Source organism: Exophiala spinifera, assembly GCF_000836115.1.
Source record: "Exophiala spinifera strain CBS 89968 unplaced genomic scaffold supercont1.4, whole genome shotgun sequence".
Lineage (NCBI taxonomy): Eukaryota > Fungi > Ascomycota > Eurotiomycetes > Chaetothyriales > Herpotrichiellaceae > Exophiala > Exophiala spinifera.
In genome coordinates, this window is record NW_015622516.1 from 1,865,246 (window position 1) to 1,882,615 (window position 17,370).

The following is a 17,370-nucleotide window of genomic DNA, read 5'->3' on the forward strand; positions in this document are numbered from 1 at the left end:
TAGGTGGATGTCCGCGGAGCCAGACTGGGCGTCATTATACCGTAATCGCACCCGGGCTCACTACACGTAGGTTTGGTGCTGAGTAACCACCACTTCCCTTATTCACAACGGCGCCGTGCACATGGCATTGCGGGCTGTTGTCGCTGGCCGGTCTGATGGCCACTGCGGCACCTGGCGTCCGTCGCTCTGCTTCTTTCAGACAGCGGCGGTGCGCTGGTGAGTGGCCGGCGAGGTTGAGATGCCATAATGATGGGCCGCTAGACGCTGCGTTGCCGTAGTTGGCCGACCAAGGGCGACTCTGACCCAATGGGGCGGAGGTTGCTGAGGCTGCCCGGGCTGCCCCTCCCACAGCCTGTTGCTTCATGGTGGGGTCTGCGCTGCGCTTCATCTCTCAGCAAACATACATATTTCTCTCATCATCCCCTTCTCTGCTTTTCTCCTACATTCGTGCCTCTCGTCTTTTTCGGTGCATTAGACAGAGACTCGACTTCTTCCTCCATCCTCCATCCTCAGTCCTCGTCCACTGCGGCTTCCCTTTACTACCGTCTTCAACTATTCGTCTCAACAGCCAAAATGTCTGGTCCAGTGTAAGTCCACTCTCCTCCAGCTCAAGATCAAGGAGTCTGGCCGGCTACGTCCACATGCGGGCCTTACTGCCTCATTCTCGCTGCTTATGGTTCTTGGAATGTGTCTCCCGATTGACGGCAACCATGCTGACTTTAGTGCGCGATTGGCCGGCCTCCAGGTCGGTCCTGCGCAGTCCGAACCCAGTGGTGATTTCGGTCTCATTGGCCTTGCGGTCATGGGCCAGAACTTGATCCTGAACGCAGCTGATCATGGCTTCACTGTCGTTGCCTTCAACCGAACTGTCTCCAAGGTCGATCGGTTCTTGGACAATGAGGCCAAAGGTGAAGGGCATTTTTTCCGGTTGTCTCGAGGGTGCGCTGACGGCAGTCATGATAGGCAAATCCATCGTCGGAGCTCACTCCATCGAGGAGTTCTGTGCCAAGCTCAAGAAGCCTCGCCGTATGATGCTCTTGGTCATGGCTGGCCCCGCCGTCGACGACTTCATTGAGAAGCTCCTCCCCTTCATCGAACCGGGCGACATCATCATTGATGGTGGAAACTCCCACTACCCAGACAGCAACCGCCGAACCAAGTACCTGGCCGAGAAAGGAATCCGCTTCGTTGGTACTGGTGTCTCTGGTGGTGAAGAGGGTGCCCGTTATGGTCCATCCCTGATGCCCGGCGGAAATGAAGAAGCATGGCCATACATCAAGGACATTTTCCAGAGCATTGCCGCCAAGTCCGATGGTGAACCATGCTGCGACTGGGTCGGTGACGAAGGTGCCGGCCACTACGTCAAGATGGTGCACAATGGTATTGAATACGGTGACATGCAGTTGATTTGCGAGGTATGAGAGATATTCCGCTCTCTTCCACCCCGCGCCAGCACTGACTTTTGTTCAGGCCTACGATATCATGAAGCGTGGCCTGGGTATGAGCTACGCCGAGATGGGTGACGTCTTTGCCGAGTGGAACAAGGGTGTCTTGGATTCCTTCCTCATCGAGATCACTCGAGATGTCCTCCGCTTCAACGACGATGACGGCAAGCCGCTCGTTGAGAAGATTCTTGACGCTGCTGGTCAGAAAGGTACTGGTAAATGGACCGCCATCAACGCCCTTGACCTCGGTATGCCCGTCACTCTCATCGGTGAAGCTGTCTTTGCCCGTTGCTTGAGTTCCATCAAGGATGAGCGTACCCGTGCCTCCACGCTGCTCTCAGGACCGACCCCCAAGTTCACCGGGGACAAGGCCGCTTTCCTCAAGAACCTCGAGCAGGGATTGTATGCTTCCAAGATTATCTCCTACGCCCAGGGCTTCATGTTGATGCAGAGCGTGAGTACCCTTCTTGGATCTGAGAGACGTTTGCATTGTTGACCACGTGTACAGGCGGCCAAGCAATACGGCTGGAAGCTCAACAAGCCATCCATCGCCCTCATGTGGCGGGGTGGTTGCATCATTCGATCCGTCTTCTTGAAGGACATTACCTCGGCCTATCGCCAGAACCCGGATCTTGAGAACCTACTCTTCAATGACTTCTTCAACAAGGCCATTCACGCTGCTCAGCCTGGCTGGAGAGACGTCATTGCTTTTGCTGTTCAAGCCGGTATTCCCATGCCTGCATTCAGCACTGCGCTGGCCTTCTTCGATGGTTACCGCACCAAGGACTTGCCCGCCAACCTTCTGCAGGCCCAGCGTGACTACTTTGGTGCCCACACTTTCCAGATCAAGCCAGAGTACGCCAACGAGAAGTTCAAGGTTGGCGCTTACACTCACGTCAACTGGACTGGCCGTGGTGGAAATGTCTCCGCCTCGACCTACAACGCATAAACCATCATCTCGATCGGTAGTCTCTTGTCTCGGATGATGAAATAGCCCGCTCTCGGTGGAGAGGCGCTCATTGTGGGCTGTTGGTCCACACTCATGGTTGCACGATGGTATCATCAGTCATGTTTCTCGACGTGACCGACAGCCTCTTCCTGCTCGAGCATTAGTTAGACCTTGCATTGAAAAGCTTTCTGTGCAGAATCTTTGGTGGGGTATGTATGCTTGGGGCGGTTGATCAAAAGGTCTTCTTTGCCCTGGAATAAGACAATGATACTTGTTCAAAATAAGCAGTTTTCTTTTCGCTGTAGAGCGTTCACTGTTCACAGAGTAGCTGGTGCGTTGGCCGTAAATCAATGCTCCATGACAAGCGGCGTGCGGAGAAGGAAGAAGGAGGTTCGGCGAGACCGTCGTCCGACGCGCTCAATCAGGAAAAGACCAACTCTGGAATTTAGGGAAATTGTCCTGCGCCCAACTCGACTTCACCCAAATTCTTTGACCACGCGCCTCCCATCGGCCTGCGCTTCATCCTCCCACGACACTGACGTTTGGCGCCTGGCGTATCAGTGTGGACTGGTCTTCAACCACACCTCCAGACCATCGCGACTGCCGGCTTTCAGTTAGTCTGACTGTCAGGGCCTCCTCGCGCCATTCCTGACACTGTCCTCTCCTTCTCCACACCTCCACCTTAGCCGCTGCCGACGGCTTGCTTGGTGCTTGTGAGAAGAGACGCTGCACACTTGGAGCCTATGTCAGTTGCCTGAGAATGGCGACAGACTCGAAGCGCCAGAATGCAGGAGCAAAAGTACCGGTAGCCTTGCCGAAAGGTGAACCCACGCAACCGGCAGCGTCACCTGTCCCTCTGGACATGGCTCTACAACAAGTCATCGGAAGCAGGTAGGAACAAGATCGCCATGAGTATGGATCATCCGCTCACGCTGTTGCAGGATCCGCGTGACAACTAGTGCGCCGAATCAGGCCTCGGTCGAGGGCATTGTCTACACGGCCGATCCTCTGACGAGCCTCCTTGTTCTGAATACCACTTCGGCACCTTCAAACAGTACGACCTCGACCTCATTGGCGGCACCTACAGGATCGTATCGGTTTCTCCCAATCTCCCAAATCACCGGCTTCCAGCTGCTTTCCCTTCCTCAGCAGCCTAGCGAGCTGCTCAACCCTGCTTTCAATACGATCGACACCAATGCCGTACAGGCTCGTTTGACAAGGAATATTTCTGCGCAACAGGCTGCTCAAGCCCGATTGGGGCCAAAGGGAACTACACCCACAGACCAGGCGCTCTTTGATGCACTCTCCCGAACACATCCTGCTCGCTGGGTTGGCAATGTCATGCTCATTTCCGACACATATTTGATTGAAAAACCATATACTGCGGCCACTGTGAAGCTGTCTGAAGGCTTGCACGGGGATATCGACCGCATGAGAAAGGTGGTGGACATGGAGAGGTCCAAGGTCACCCTGAAGCTGTCCAAGAATTTGATCGACGGCAAGATGGCCGCTGACAACATCGGAAAGGTATTTACTGGAGGTGCCAAGAAAGGTGGTTGAACATTCACTCAAGAGCCTGCGGCGGCAACGGTCGACCAAACATTCAGACACCTCAACTGACCTCAAGTGACATGGGCCAAGAGAAACGCACTTGAGTCGGTGGAAATCTTGGGAGGAACACAGAACAAAGGGCGAACCTACTTGGAGACTGAAGTGGGTTATCTGGGCAGTAGGACTACTGTTTGAACAAGCATGGCTTGTTCGGCATGTAACCTTTTAATGTATCGATGTGGTACATACTCGCACCGTTCTATCGCCGTGGCATGGACGAAAGGGGCGAGAGAAACTAGATTCAAACCTCCCAAGTTCGGGATTTCTTCGAGCCAGACAGAGTTCTTAATCACTACGAGTGTTTTCGGTGCCTACACTGAATAATAGTGTCCGTACCAAGGCTGGTGCAGAACTACACCGAAATGGCGCAGACAGTCGAATGGTACTTTGTCTAGGTTGAATTCTCTCGTAGGACTCGCCTAGGTCGAATTCTCTCTCTCCTTTATTTTTGTATCCGATTGTGCAAATGCAGATTGACGAGGTTCTTGCTGTGTTTCCTCTTTCTTTCCCGATCAGTTCACGCTGGAAGACAAACGAAGACATTCTGGGCTCCCAAGGAGCCGTCAAGGCCGCAGTCAGGTTCTCGTATACACATTTCGATTTGACGAAACCGCTGTCGCGAACATCGTAGAGTATACCCCCTTTTTTCGAGACGTTTTGGGCATGAGGTGCATCGAGGAGCCAAGTGTCTATTACGGCCGCGATTCTTCCTTCCGGGTCCAGGAAACGTGTCGCAGAGGGAGGACGGGACAGTACAGCAGACCGGAGTAGTACACCATAGGCACAGGGGCAATCACACACCGTAAGACACCGTGCGAGCAATCAGAAGAAAAAAAAAAGGCAGATCTACCGGATGAACGTTCGGAAGTCGCATTGTGCATATGTCTGTCGCGAGCAACCGTCATTGTGTGTCTCTGTGCGAGACGACATCAGAGGGCGTCACTCACAACGAGGCCAGGTGTCGTAGGAGGGTTGGTCAGTAAGCCAGTTTACCTTACCGTCCTCGTGAAGACGAGATGAGGGTTGACTGCGCCGGGGGAGTATGGCCCCGTTTTTCCTCTTTGCTTTTTTTTTGCCTGAGGTATCAAGCGTAGCGTGAGCGTGGTCAGATAGACCCTTGTTCGGCAGACACCACAGAAAACAATTTTGACGACTTCAGAGGTTGCGACACGGTCTGCAACGGCCACCTGCGAAGATCCGTGTACTTGCTTCGTAGTCGTGGTGGACAGCATAGTCGTAGAGGTGGTCACGGACGATATGTTGGCACAGGCGTAGAGGCGCGCGGTACGACATGTCTTTTTGTACTGGGGCAGTGATAGCAAAAGGACAACACAGATTGATGTCGTGTGTACAGTCGTAAGAAGCAAGATAACGAGTGAATCACATTGGGCAGGGCACTTTATCGATAACGGATACACGATTCTCGGGACACTTTCGGGTGGCCAATGAGGAGAGCCAGATAAGCAAGTTTCTCTTGGAGCTGAAAGATAGAGATAAAAAGCTGATAAGGTGCTGCTCAAGCTCCTTCTCAAGAGATAAGGCCATGGTACTCCCGGTATGGAGAGGGAGGACCTTATCATTGAAAACCAACGGCTCACTCGTTGGTTCGTACTCGTATTCGCATTCGTATATCCATGTACTCCATAATTATGTACGGACAAACACTTCATGAGCAACGTCGGTGGACATGTAACAAGCTTCAACAACCCGACGGGGCATTCGAGACACTGGGCTCCCCAGCGCATCTTGTCTTGTCAAGGAACAGAAACACAGTTACAAAGACATTTGAGATTTTCCTTTTCTCGAACCCCCCCTCAAAAGCCAGCAGAGCCGTTCGAAAGTGGTATGTAATGCTCGCGGGAAGACGGCCACCGGTACTCCATGAGTGGTACACCAGTAGACCAGATTTGTATACAAGTGTAATAAGCTCCTCCTACTGTTTCTGCTCCACGGACACTTCTACAGCATGACGACTCTCGCTACATACACAAGACGTAAAGGATTATTATCATTGGCGTGCTTTTTTTGGGGGGGAGACACAGGGGAACCAAATCTGACACGTTCCACGCTTTATGTTTGCATTCCACATCCCAGTCAACTGACTTAGTGCACTGCGTCCTCCCAGCCTACCCAGCCTCTCCCTTGAACACCCTTCAATTCCTGCTCGGTGATGGTGGCACCGCCGGTGAAATATCCTGCGTTGATCTTGGCGTCGATCTCGACTCGGGAGTCTGCAGGAATCATGTCTGTAGAAACACGTTACTTTTTATTGCCGCGACAGACAGAAACAATGACCTTGCCAGGGGAGAAAAGCGTGGGGAAAACTTACGGTCTGGAATCGGCACCCTTTCGAGAATGGGGATACCTTGTTCGACGATTGCGTCGTATTTCATGTTGGACATGGAGAGCATTCGGTCGATCTTCGTGATACCCAGCCAATGCAGGATGTCTGGCATGAGGGCTTGGAATCTCATCTGTTTCGAGGTCAGTCAGTGCCGGTTTTTTAAATGCGAGGCCGCCCAACTCCAGGACGACGAGGGCGTCACTCACATCGCGCACTCCTGCAATGTTCTCGGTGCGTTCAAAGTATTTGTCGGCCGTGTCGCCACCTCGTTTCCTCGCGTTGTAGACCAGATACTTGACGACTTCGCCCAGGGCACGGCCTTCTTTGCGGAAATAGATCACCACTCCTGATCCGCCGGCCTGTGCCTCTTTGATGGCCTCCTCGATGCCGAACGCCAGGTACGGTCTGCAGGTGCAGATGTCGGACTGGAAAACGTCGGACCCGTTGCACTCGTCGTGTATGCGGAGCGCCAGTCTTACGTTTGGATCCGAGACCCTCTGCGGAGGTCCAAAGATGTACACCGTCAAGCCGCCGATGGGCGGGAGGAAAACGTTCAAGTCGGTCCGCGTGATGAGTTCGGAATGGCTCCCGCCCGTGTGCTCGAAGAGAGCCCGTCTCAGGATCGTCTCGTCCACCCCGAACCGTTCGGCCACCCCGGGCAGATACCACACGGGCTCGACCGCAACCTTTGTCACGCGGACGTCGCCAGATTCATTGAGGACGATGTTCCCGTCCACGGCCAGCCGGCCGTGCCGGAGGGACTCGGATATCTCTGAGACGCGCATGGTCGCTCTGGTCACGGCGATGGTGGGTCGGATGTCGATGCCTTCGTCGAGCTGCTTGCCGAAGTGTTTGACGACGTCGTGCCCAAACGGGTCCATGGACACGATTTTGTGCTTGTCGGCCCACGCCTTCTGCGGCGGGAAGTCGAACGTGGGCTGCGTGTTGGTGAAGTCGGGGCGGAAGTCCGGGGCCAAGTTCCCCGACGCCACCGCGAGGGCGTTGTAGATGGCATAGGATCCTCCGTGGGCCCCGATGGCGTTGCGGTATTTGAACGTCGACCGACCGCGAGACACTACCACCGGACCTCGCTCCTGGGGATCGGCCGCGCCCCAGACGAGGTTCAGCGGGTTGACCACGCTCTGCCCGGGATACGTCGTCAGAACAACCCTTCCATTGTACATGTGCGAAGCACTGCTGCTGCCGGCGCTGACACTGGACATTCGGGAGCTTCGACCCGAGGCCGACGATGTCTCCTTCTCAGCGTCGTCTGCGGTGCGCTTTCTCGTCGTCATCGACAACCACAGGGCCACGACAGAAGCCTCTCGTCGTGGACAAGTTTTAGCTCGACGAAATCGAACGTGGAAAGAGTCCGGGAACTCTGTTAGTTGTGAATAGCAGGATGTGTGTGTGTGTGTGTGTGTGTGTGTGTGTGTGTGTGTGTGTGTGTGTGTGTAGGATCACCTCAAGGCAGAAACGTGAAGAGATTTTTGTATGTATGAAAGGCTACCAGTACACTGCTTGATGGGATTGCACTCATTTGAGTAGTTGACCTGGTAGCTACCCTCCACAAGGGGCATTTCTCTGTTGTTGTATGTTTGGTCTCCACTCATGATATGGCAGCGAAGCCCCCGCTCGATAAGACTTTGTAGCAACGCACGCAGATATGATCTATTATCGACCCACAGATAAAACCTTCCCCGGATCAATCAAGATTACGGTGGTCACCGGAGCGCGTCTACCGCCCGTCATGTCGGGTGAGATAATAATCTTCACCATCTTGCATTCAATCAAGCCAAGCGACAAGGCTGAAAGCCCCGATTGTCTTTGACGGGTATCTCGGATACTCTCACGCCTTCAAGCTTTGCCCATTCTGTATCGGTATCTCGTATCGATGCAAGGTGGTCGAATACACGCTGCCGGGTATTGGGAAATTCTGATACAACGGTCCATTCATCTTATTCTGCGTTTAGAACAGAGTCCCATCGCCCTCTATCAAAATCGGACTGGATGACGTCTCTGGCCTACGGAGTTTTGCAAGCTCTCTGCCGCTTTTCCACGTTCCCGCCTCCAGCACCTGCGCCATAGTCAAGCTCACCCCCTGGGCTTTGAAATGCTCGTTGATCAGACCGTGCAGGCGGTCTAGAAGTGCCACAGTCATGGCGCGCCACTCAACGATCATGTCGCTGGTGGCGTCAAACAGGGGTAATTCTTGACCCGACGCTGTCTTCCCTTGGCACAGGGTGCTCTCCTTGAGCCTCAAGACCTGAAGATCTACAAAGAGCCCACCATTCCGGTATTCTGGGAGGCCGGTGCCAAACTCCATGTTCTGCCAGCGCCGATCGAGAAGCTTCGAGAACGGCACAGACAGCGAATAAGCCAGCCACTGCGTCAGCTTGTGAAAAGGCTGGATGGTCATGCTGACATTGGTTTGTTTGGACCCGTCCGCTGTCGATCCAAGAACGGCCAGCGGCCACGCATCTCCGATCGGCTGTCCATCGAGCTGAGGTCTTGACTTCGGCCAGGCCGGAAGCAGGAGGCGCTGCAGAACCGCCCACATCTTCAAGTAATCGAGTGGAACGCTACCATCAGTCTTTGAATCCAACAAGTAGTCTGTAGTGCGACGTTAGGAAACCACCCGTAGGAAAGTAATATATTGGTGCGGCATTTACCGGCAAGACGTCCAGGACGACCATCGACGCCGAAGACATCTGTCAGGTTGAGAAGTGATGCTCCAACCGCTTTCAAAACCTCAACTCGAGCATTGACCCCGATCATTGGGTTCGAGTCTCCGATCTGGAAATGTGACTCTATGTCTCTGGCAGTGAGGCCGAGCAAACCGCGGCCTGGAATTTTGTGAGCTACATGTCACGCGTGCAGGCTGCTGGCCGGTGGACGTGTTTCTTACCGTCAACGTTCAGAGCTCGAGTAGAAGAGAAAACGCCACTTCTGAACATGTGTAGCGAGGCGACCGCAATTCCCTCCGAGCGGGAGTAAGTCTCACCAGTTCCGGGCTCTTCGAAACGCCAGCGGTCTCCTGCTCCTGCGTCGAGAAGAACGGAGACCAAGAACAGATCCACCAGAACCCTTGCTTCCTCCAGTTTATCGGCGAGATTCATCTCCTCAAGAAGTGCCGAGATTCGATCCCTTCCTCCGACGTTGAAGTGCTGCCATCGCCCGTGGGGTGGGATCTCATGGTACCGATCAGGTCCATAGTCGCGCTGTTCCGGGGAGGGGAACATAGTCAGAGCTGCAACATTTGAAACCGGATCTATTCATCACACACGACTCACCGATATCACCTGCGCGACAAAGGCAGATGCTTCTGTCAACCGCTCCTTGTCGAAGTGAAAGTGGTTCAGTCGGTCGTCCAGTGCCAGATCATAGACGAGATTGGCACGCTCTCGAACAGCCTGCAACGACAGCACGTAATCGATACCGCTGTGGGTGTTATTTGCCATCGTCCTCTTTGACAATTGATAGATTTGACCAGTTCAACGAAACTGAGAAGGTGAACTGAACAACAACAACGACCGATGTCACGGACTCTCTGGGACCTGCATCTTGAATGCAATCGGCTCGTGGCGAAGCGGGGCTGATCGCCTTTGGCTGGTACAGCCTCATACACGCATCACAGTTTGTTATTGTTAATCGCCATAGTTCAAAGTAGCCGATTCCCGCAAAAACTGGCCCGAATCAAAGATTGCGCGCGTGGAAGTTTTCCTTCGAGATCCTCCGTTGATGAGATACCGCTGCGCCAAAAACATTGTGGATGTGCACGGGTCGAGAGGGCTTATCAGCAACGATAAGTTGATAAAAACCTCCGGGCCACAATTGATTTTTATCTGGTATCCATCCGTGTAATCTGATCAGGTCCACTTTCTCCGCAAACCTCACATATCACGGATCTTGTAGGGCCTTATCAAGAAACCCACACACAGAGAGAGAGAAGCTGGCCCGGACACACAAAACCGACTCCCCTGGTGTGATGATGGTAAGCAAATGCTCCCGATGGAGCGTCTTGTAGGGACTACTAACTTCGAACGCCGTGCGACCGGGACTCCACAACAACACATCAAGACTCGCAAGTACCTCGAGCGTTTTCAATTCACCTTTCACCTCCCAAGTTCATCATACAAAGATTGCCCCCTGAGCTGTAGGACTCGACCGCGGCAAAAGCATCTACTTGGTGGCCAAATATACCCGTACATTCTCTCACCATGTCAGAGATCACGACGCTTTCGCCTTCCGGCCTCGACGCCAACTACGAGACCATGCTTTCCAAGCTACGAGATCCTTCGCTACGGCCGTCTGAGGTTCGAACACTTGTCAGCGACCTCACTGCCATCCTCGCCCAGAGGGCCATAGAACCAGTTGGCCCCTCCGAACAAGTGGCTGTCGTTGTCATCTTACGCTCGGGCATGGCAATGCAAGACAGGTTTCTGTCCTATTTCCCGGCGGACAGTAACGTCGTCATCTACCACCTGGGCTTGTTTCGGGACAAGAGGACCCTGCAGGCGGTGGAATACTATAACAAGCTTCCTCCTCGATCGCCCGACATCGTCCACGGCTACATCCTCGATCCACTGATGGCGACTGGAGGCACTGCGGAAGCCGCGATCAACATCCTAAGGTAAATTCCTTTTTTTGCTTTACATCTTCGACACACAGAATGACTGACTTGACCTGTCAGGGACTGGGGTTTGACGAAGATCACCATGGTTTCGGTTCTGGCGAGCGAAAAGGGCTTGAGCCGGGTACGGTCAATCTGGCCCGAGGGTGTGAAGGTCGTGGTGGGAGCGACCGATGGCGAACTCGACCATCATGGATACGTCAAACCGGGAGTCGGTGACATTGGAGATCGCCTCTATGGCACCCAGTTGTTGTAAGCGTAGAGAAGTTTTCAGTTCAGCTTGAGAAAATTGTTGTCCACCATGCGAACGAGGTCTTCCAAAGTGATATTTGCGCATCCGTGCAGTCCGAGCTCTTGATCCGTGGATTGAACCGACTTGGTTTGACACTCGTTGCCTCCATCTCTATGATAATCCTTGACTGCCCTTGTTTTCCCATTCCCCATCAAAGCTAGTGGGAGAGTACTCAACATATTCACCATCACTCTACAGGCTCGGCACTAGCCCCATGAATGACGGAGTCGGGGAGCCGAAATGACCTCGAAGAGCCCGTCTGGCGACACCGAGAAACCGCAAGTTTTTGAACACCTCACGGCCGCAAGTCAAGCCCATTGCCACAGCTTGATATCTTCGTTGCTGTTCAAAATGGATCCGTTGGGAAGGTTGGGTCTACTTGACGGAAGTCGGTTTCTTCTAGTCCACGTACGTTTCTGCGCATGTGCTGTGCTAGCTTAAAACGTCCATTGGGAGGCATCATGGTATTAGCTTGACTTCGGGCAGAAGACGTGAATGTAGACCATGATATGCAAAAGATGGCCTAGAGTCTGTGGATCAATCTGAAGGCCACAATGTTGTCACGGTCTTTACCGTGGTGAAAAATTGCCACTGGTTGCATCCGGAAATGGCTCCAAGATAAGAATCTTTGTTCGATGTGCGCGCCACGGGACCTGAAGGAGCTAGTACCGGCACGTTTATTCCCACTTGGCCCACGTTGACTTTAAGCTGGAAGGCCTGAGCATGGATTGGACTGGTGGTAAACAGTGTACAGCCGTTGCCAAACCGATTCTCGTTGACGATTTCAATGGCTTCTTCCAACGTGTCAACCTCAAGGCAAACCAGCACAGGGCCGAATATCTCATCTTGATAGCACTGCATGTAAGGCTTTACTTTGGTGATGATTGTCGGGCCGACGAAGTTGCCCAGTGGATATCCGGGCACCGATACGTTCCTCCCGTCCAGCATAATGGTCGCCCCTTCGGCCTCGGCTGTATCAATCATGGCTTCGACGCGCTCCTTGGCCGCTGCGGTGATCAGGGGACCAACATCGGCATGTGAATCCAAACCGCAGCCGACTTTCAGTGATCGGGCAATAGTGACCAGTTCATCTATCCAGTCTGCGGTTGGCCCGACGCAGACAAGGACGCTGAGAGCCATGCACCTCTGACCTGCCGAACCAAACGCACTTCCTGCAATGGCGTACAAGGATTTGCTCTTGACTGCATCCTGCAACAGGACGCCGTGGTTCTTCCCGGCTGATTCGACCTGCACCCTTTTCCTTGTCGCCTTGGCATGATCAAATACGCGCTCACCCACGATCTCCGAACCAACAAATGACACGGCACTGACCGAGGGCTGAGCCAGAAGCTTGTTCACAGCGCCAGAAGCTCCATGTACGATGTTGAAGACACCGGGTGGGAGATTGAGAGACATGAAGCAGTCTCCGAGCAGAGCTGACACTGAGGGAGCCTTCTCGGAGGGTTTCAACACGACAGAATTACCGCAAATCAACGCTATGGGGATCGACCACAACGGGATCATCAGCGGGAAATTGAACGGTGTGATTGACACGCAGACACCCATGGGCTGGTGTAGAGTGAAAATCTCGGTCTTGTTGTTGTTCCAGTGCTTGCCGAAGATTTCCATGGGCGATGAACATGCTGTCTCTACAGCATCTAACGCACGATCGATCTCGGCATCGGCGTCCTGCCACGTCTTGCCTATCTCAATCTGTAGCGCTCTCTGAAAGGCGGGCTTGTGGCTACGTATGGCATCGACCAGTGCGAGCATTTTGGATCGTCGTTGACTTATCCCTAAAAGATTCCAACTCGGTTGTGCCGTCTCAGCGGCCTTGACGGCAGCTTGAATCTCGGCCAGCGTTGATTCTGGCACCCTAGCAAGAAACTTTTGCGTGGTTGGGTCCAGAACATTGATCCATGTCCTCGACTTTGAGATCGTGAGTTCATTGCCGATGAGGTTTCTGGTCACTACAGGAGTTGGAGCAGGGGAGGTTAAAGAAGGCCTTCTGCAAGGCTGTAGAGGTCTAGTATGTTGAGGCCGCAACGACTTGTTTTGGCGAGGCTGTGGATACTGCGCGTCTTGCTCGGACTCGAACTGAGGCTCTTGCCTTGGCTGCTGTGGCGACTGCTGTGACTCGAGCGGCATCGACTGGTCAGATCTCTCGCCGGCTACCTCTGGATCTTGATTGATGCGCACTCTCTTGATCTGCCGGACTGGCTGGTCGGCGATGTCTTCGTGGAGAATGTCCTGCAGAGATTTGTCGAATGGATTCGAAGAGTGTCCATGATGTTCAGTCGAGTACTGCAGCGCCTCCATTGCTCATCGATGGGTGAGAGATGGGATAGCCTTGCACAATCCAGCGTCGGTCACTGTGGAGCGTTTCTGACCTGGAGATGGCGACGAGTGTGGGAGAGGTTCTCGAGAGAGTTCGACACCGAATTCCCGTCACGTAAAATCCCGAGAGTTCACCAGCAGCTCCGAGCCAAGCCGCGATAAGAGACCCACTTCTCCAGTTCTTCCTTTGGAAACTCGAGAGGGAGCAGGATTCGTACTACTTTAATACAGCATGCGGCATTCGTTATGATGTTTTGACCCCCTCAAACAACTTGGGAGGACTGAAAAGCTTGGGCGGTCGAATTCAAATTTCAAGGAGCATGGTCGAAGATATTCTTAGACTGGACTCTCCAAGAACACGCATTACAGCCACTCTTTCAGCGGCACCCTACGGAGTTGTCGGGGACGTCCCCAGCCGCCTGAATGCTATGGAAAAAGGGCCCCTTCTTCGGCAGAGCATAGCCCGCAGTGTCTCGCAAAGTGTCAAGTTCAATCACCTTCCCCTTTCACGTGAATAGTATCGAGATTCTGGGTCCAACGGTCAGTATCTGAAATTCAATGGCAAGGGTCGTTCTTACGATTCACTGTTGTGCGTGCGTCGAATGGCCTCTGCGATGATGGGACTGACGTCCAACGAGCGGATCTTCGGGCAATGCTTTGCAGCCTCGGAAAGAGGAAGCGTGTTGGCCACAACCAGAGTGTCGAGAGAACTGTCGGTGATCCTCCCTATGGCTCCGCCGGATAAAAATGCATGTGTGACCAGGGCAGAACAGCTGCGGGCGCCATGCTCTATACATACCGACGCTGCCAGAGCGAGGGTACCGCAGGTGTCCGCAATGTCATCCACGATTATGGCTCTTTTGTCGGCCACGGAGCCTACCAGAATCATACGACTGACCTGATTGGCAACCTTGCGCTCTTTGTGGATGAGTGCTAGGTCAACTCGCAGCTTGTCTGCCATGATAGCTGCCCTTGATGCATCAATCGATTCAGCAAAGGTGCGAGGTAGGATGCAAATCACAAAGGTTGCTGCACTCACCGTCGAGCGCCACCGACATCTGGGGACACAATAACAACATCGTCCAGCGACATGGTTTGTTTGATGTAGTCGATCATGGCAGTCTCGGCAAAAAGATTATCAACAGGGATGTTAAAGAAACCTTGTATCTGTGAAGCGTGGAGATCCATGGTGATGACATGGTGACACCCGGCGCTCTCGAGCATGTTGGCCACGACTTTCGCCGTAATCGGCGCTCGACTGCGATCTTTCTTATCCTGGCGCGCGTATGGAAAGCACGGCAGTACAGCCGTTATTCTCCTTGCTGAAGCGATTTTGCATGCGTTGATGGCGATGATCAGCTCCATCAGCATGTCATTTACAGGTTCAGATGCTGTCTGGATGATGAACACGTCAGCGTCGCGTACTGAGCGCTCGATCACGACATTGGTCTCCCCATTGGAAAATCGAGACGAAGAGATGCCCGGAAGATCTGTTGAGGCGCGGCCTAGGTGCTTGCCGACGAGTTCTGAAAACGTCGGATGGCTTTTGCCTGTGAATCAAGTGTTAGTCGCCAAGCTGCACGTCAACATCCCGCAGTATTTCTACATACCAGCTAGGACCTGCATCGCCATGGGCAAAGGAGGGCGCTCTGTCGGCTAACCAGGGCGTTCGAAGTTGTCTCTTCCCAATTCCATGAGCATGAATGGAGACTCTGCCATTATATTCCAAGTGTAGTCGTGCGCTGTGTCTTATTGATGGCAGCGCAGGACGTACGTACCCCACGATCGAGTCATGGTGTAGACAAGATACCTCAAAAAGCGATGTCCACCGTACAGCGCTCCTCACATCGCAAACCTGGTGTAGATGATGCAGTGTGTGTTTCGGGCGCCATGATGCGTCTGCACCGAAATCGCGATAAGAGTCTGTATGTCCAGATGTGACCTAGTCGAATCTTGAGATAAACGGGTCCCAGTAGGACTGGGCTTATCATCACGATAAGATCTTAGATACTGTACATACTCCAGAGTGCGCCCAAGCCTCACCCTTCGGGAGTGATTCTTATCTCCAAAAGATAGTAAGGTCCTCTCCGATTAAAGGTTCCACTACTAAATTCAGAGCCCAGAGCCCCGGGACGAGGCCTTGTGTGCCTTGTGTGACCGACCCCATAATCCCTTGCCACCAGGAGGGAAATAACGAAGAACCCAGGAGGTCTCACCTATTATAATTTATTTATCGTACATACAGCCCTGTACGAGTTGTTCGAAAGCGCCGAGGCCCGCCTACTCAGAACTAACTACATGATAAATGACTGAGAGACCTGTTTGTTGTGGTTTGGCCAGCCATGGCGAATAGTACTTCTACAACAACAACAACTACTACTACTACGACGCTGCCACAGACTGGCACCAGTCTTCGCCACGTCTTGTTACCACAGACCCAGCTGCTGTCGACATGGATGACCAGTCTGCGAGATCAAAAAACCGACAATAAGCGGTTTGTCGAGGTGGCTCAAAAGGTGGCTGCCCAGCTCATGGTGCACGGTGAGTGAGCGGGAAAGCCTCTGTCATGCACAGCGTTAAACCGGCTGACGCTTTCTCTTCATACTAGCCTTGGAGTTCGTTCCGACCACGGACCGCGAGGTCTGGACTCCCACGTCTCACCCCTACCCAGGATGTACATACACGCAAAAGCTCTGTGGCGTGAGCATCTGGAGAGCCGGGGCTTCACTGGAGGACGCGTTGCGTCAAGCATACGAGTAGGTCAGGCTTCTGCCTGGAATCCAATTGGGCTTCGGTCATTGATGACAGTGTACTGCTATAGTGGACCTCTCAGCTTCGGAAAGATTTTAATCCAGCGAGACGAGAAGACGGCGAGACCGACGTACCTGTACTCCAAATTTCCGAGCAGCATCCAGGAGAGTTGTCAGTTACGAAACTTCACCCGAAGTCGTTTTTCTCTGCTTTTGTGCTGACGCTGACATCCAAACGTTTCTCCAGACGTCTTCATTTTGGAACCGATGCTTGCCACAGGCGGGTCTATCTGTAAAGCAGTCCAGCTCGTACTGGATCAGGGAACGCCGGAGGACCGCATAGTCGTCGTCAGCATTATGGCTTCACGGACGGCACTGAACAACATGGGAGCTAGCTTTCCCTCTGTTGCTGTGGTCACCGCTTCTATCGATCAAAACCTGAGCCCTGAACGGTAAGCCCCACAGTCATTATAATCACAAAGCTTTCTGTGCTGATGAACACAGGTACATCGTTCCTGGTCTGGGGGATTTTGGAGATCGATTCTATGGGACGTAAGAGAGCGGCCTGAGGGCCACCTTGAAGGCTCGGGCTACAGAAACTAAGCCAAGCTTCCTTCTCATGTACTGTGGCACAGATACTGTGTCCTAGTCTGGTTGATTCCATGTCACAAGGACTCACAAAGAAGACTGACAAGCGAGGGACGGGGTTGATTTTTGGGTGATGATTGTGTTCGACACCCAACACCTTATCACGTACTAGAATTTGTGAATGAGAGTACGCAGAATTCTTCCTCGGTATTTGTTCGTAAGAGACTAGATGTCTAGGCATTCCAGTATAGCCAGCCAACTGGAGTAAGGAGAAAAAGGTAAAGGTATGCATCTCTGACAAGACGAGACATCTGGGCTGTTCTGAGAACGACCTTTTAAGAAATGGCGGACCTGGCCAGAGGAGGGCGACCAACATAACACATATATGGTTTGTAGCTCGACATCAGACTTGGATGTTCGG

General features: G+C 53.1%; 8 protein-coding genes across 8 annotated transcripts; 4 read left to right on the top strand and 4 right to left on the bottom strand.

Annotated features, from left to right (window-relative positions):
* Positions 1 to 685: 685 nt before the first annotated feature.
* PV08_05866 (6-phosphogluconate dehydrogenase, decarboxylating 1) lies at positions 686 to 2,394 on the top strand (the record flags this gene model as incomplete). The annotated part of the gene is made up of 4 exons (XM_016380205.1): positions 686 to 908; positions 964 to 1,415; positions 1,471 to 1,899; positions 1,954 to 2,394. 4 exons carry the CDS (start codon positions 686 to 688, stop codon positions 2,392 to 2,394), a joined length of 1,545 nt encoding a protein of 514 aa, XP_016236032.1.
* A 760-nt stretch (positions 2,395 to 3,154) lies between these two features.
* Positions 3,155 to 3,954, top strand: PV08_05867 (uncharacterized protein; the record flags this gene model as incomplete). The annotated part of the gene is made up of 2 exons (XM_016380206.1): positions 3,155 to 3,285; positions 3,336 to 3,954. 2 exons carry the CDS (start codon positions 3,155 to 3,157, stop codon positions 3,952 to 3,954), a joined length of 750 nt encoding a protein of 249 aa, XP_016236033.1.
* Positions 3,955 to 6,108: 2,154 nt separating this feature from the next.
* On the bottom strand, positions 6,109 to 7,644 carry PV08_05868 (uncharacterized protein; the record flags this gene model as incomplete). Its single annotated transcript, XM_016380207.1, has 3 exons — positions 6,109 to 6,251; positions 6,335 to 6,479; positions 6,556 to 7,644. 3 exons carry the CDS (start codon positions 7,642 to 7,644, stop codon positions 6,109 to 6,111), a joined length of 1,377 nt encoding a protein of 458 aa, XP_016236034.1.
* Positions 7,645 to 8,318: 674 nt separating this feature from the next.
* PV08_05869 (uncharacterized protein) lies at positions 8,319 to 9,810 on the bottom strand (the record flags this gene model as incomplete). Its single annotated transcript, XM_016380208.1, has 4 exons — positions 8,319 to 8,962; positions 9,022 to 9,210; positions 9,258 to 9,570; positions 9,643 to 9,810. The coding sequence occupies 4 exons, from the start codon at positions 9,808 to 9,810 to the stop codon at positions 8,319 to 8,321; spliced, it is 1,314 nt and encodes a 437-aa protein (XP_016236035.1).
* A 759-nt stretch (positions 9,811 to 10,569) lies between these two features.
* Positions 10,570 to 11,238, top strand: PV08_05870 (uracil phosphoribosyltransferase; the record flags this gene model as incomplete). Its single annotated transcript, XM_016380209.1, has 2 exons — positions 10,570 to 10,982; positions 11,043 to 11,238. The coding sequence occupies 2 exons, from the start codon at positions 10,570 to 10,572 to the stop codon at positions 11,236 to 11,238; spliced, it is 609 nt and encodes a 202-aa protein (XP_016236036.1).
* A 573-nt stretch (positions 11,239 to 11,811) lies between these two features.
* Positions 11,812 to 13,593, bottom strand: PV08_05871 (methylmalonate-semialdehyde dehydrogenase (acylating); the record flags this gene model as incomplete). Its single annotated transcript, XM_016380210.1, has 1 exon — positions 11,812 to 13,593. The coding sequence occupies one exon, from the start codon at positions 13,591 to 13,593 to the stop codon at positions 11,812 to 11,814; it is 1,782 nt and encodes a 593-aa protein (XP_016236037.1).
* Positions 13,594 to 14,185: 592 nt separating this feature from the next.
* PV08_05872 (uncharacterized protein) lies at positions 14,186 to 15,243 on the bottom strand (the record flags this gene model as incomplete). Its single annotated transcript, XM_016380211.1, has 3 exons — positions 14,186 to 14,582; positions 14,651 to 15,161; positions 15,222 to 15,243. The coding sequence occupies 3 exons, from the start codon at positions 15,241 to 15,243 to the stop codon at positions 14,186 to 14,188; spliced, it is 930 nt and encodes a 309-aa protein (XP_016236038.1).
* Positions 15,244 to 15,953: 710 nt separating this feature from the next.
* PV08_05873 (uracil phosphoribosyltransferase) lies at positions 15,954 to 16,917 on the top strand (the record flags this gene model as incomplete). Its single annotated transcript, XM_016380212.1, has 5 exons — positions 15,954 to 16,152; positions 16,220 to 16,367; positions 16,433 to 16,533; positions 16,609 to 16,813; positions 16,866 to 16,917. The coding sequence occupies 5 exons, from the start codon at positions 15,954 to 15,956 to the stop codon at positions 16,915 to 16,917; spliced, it is 705 nt and encodes a 234-aa protein (XP_016236039.1).
* Between the last annotated feature and the right edge of the window lie 453 nt (positions 16,918 to 17,370).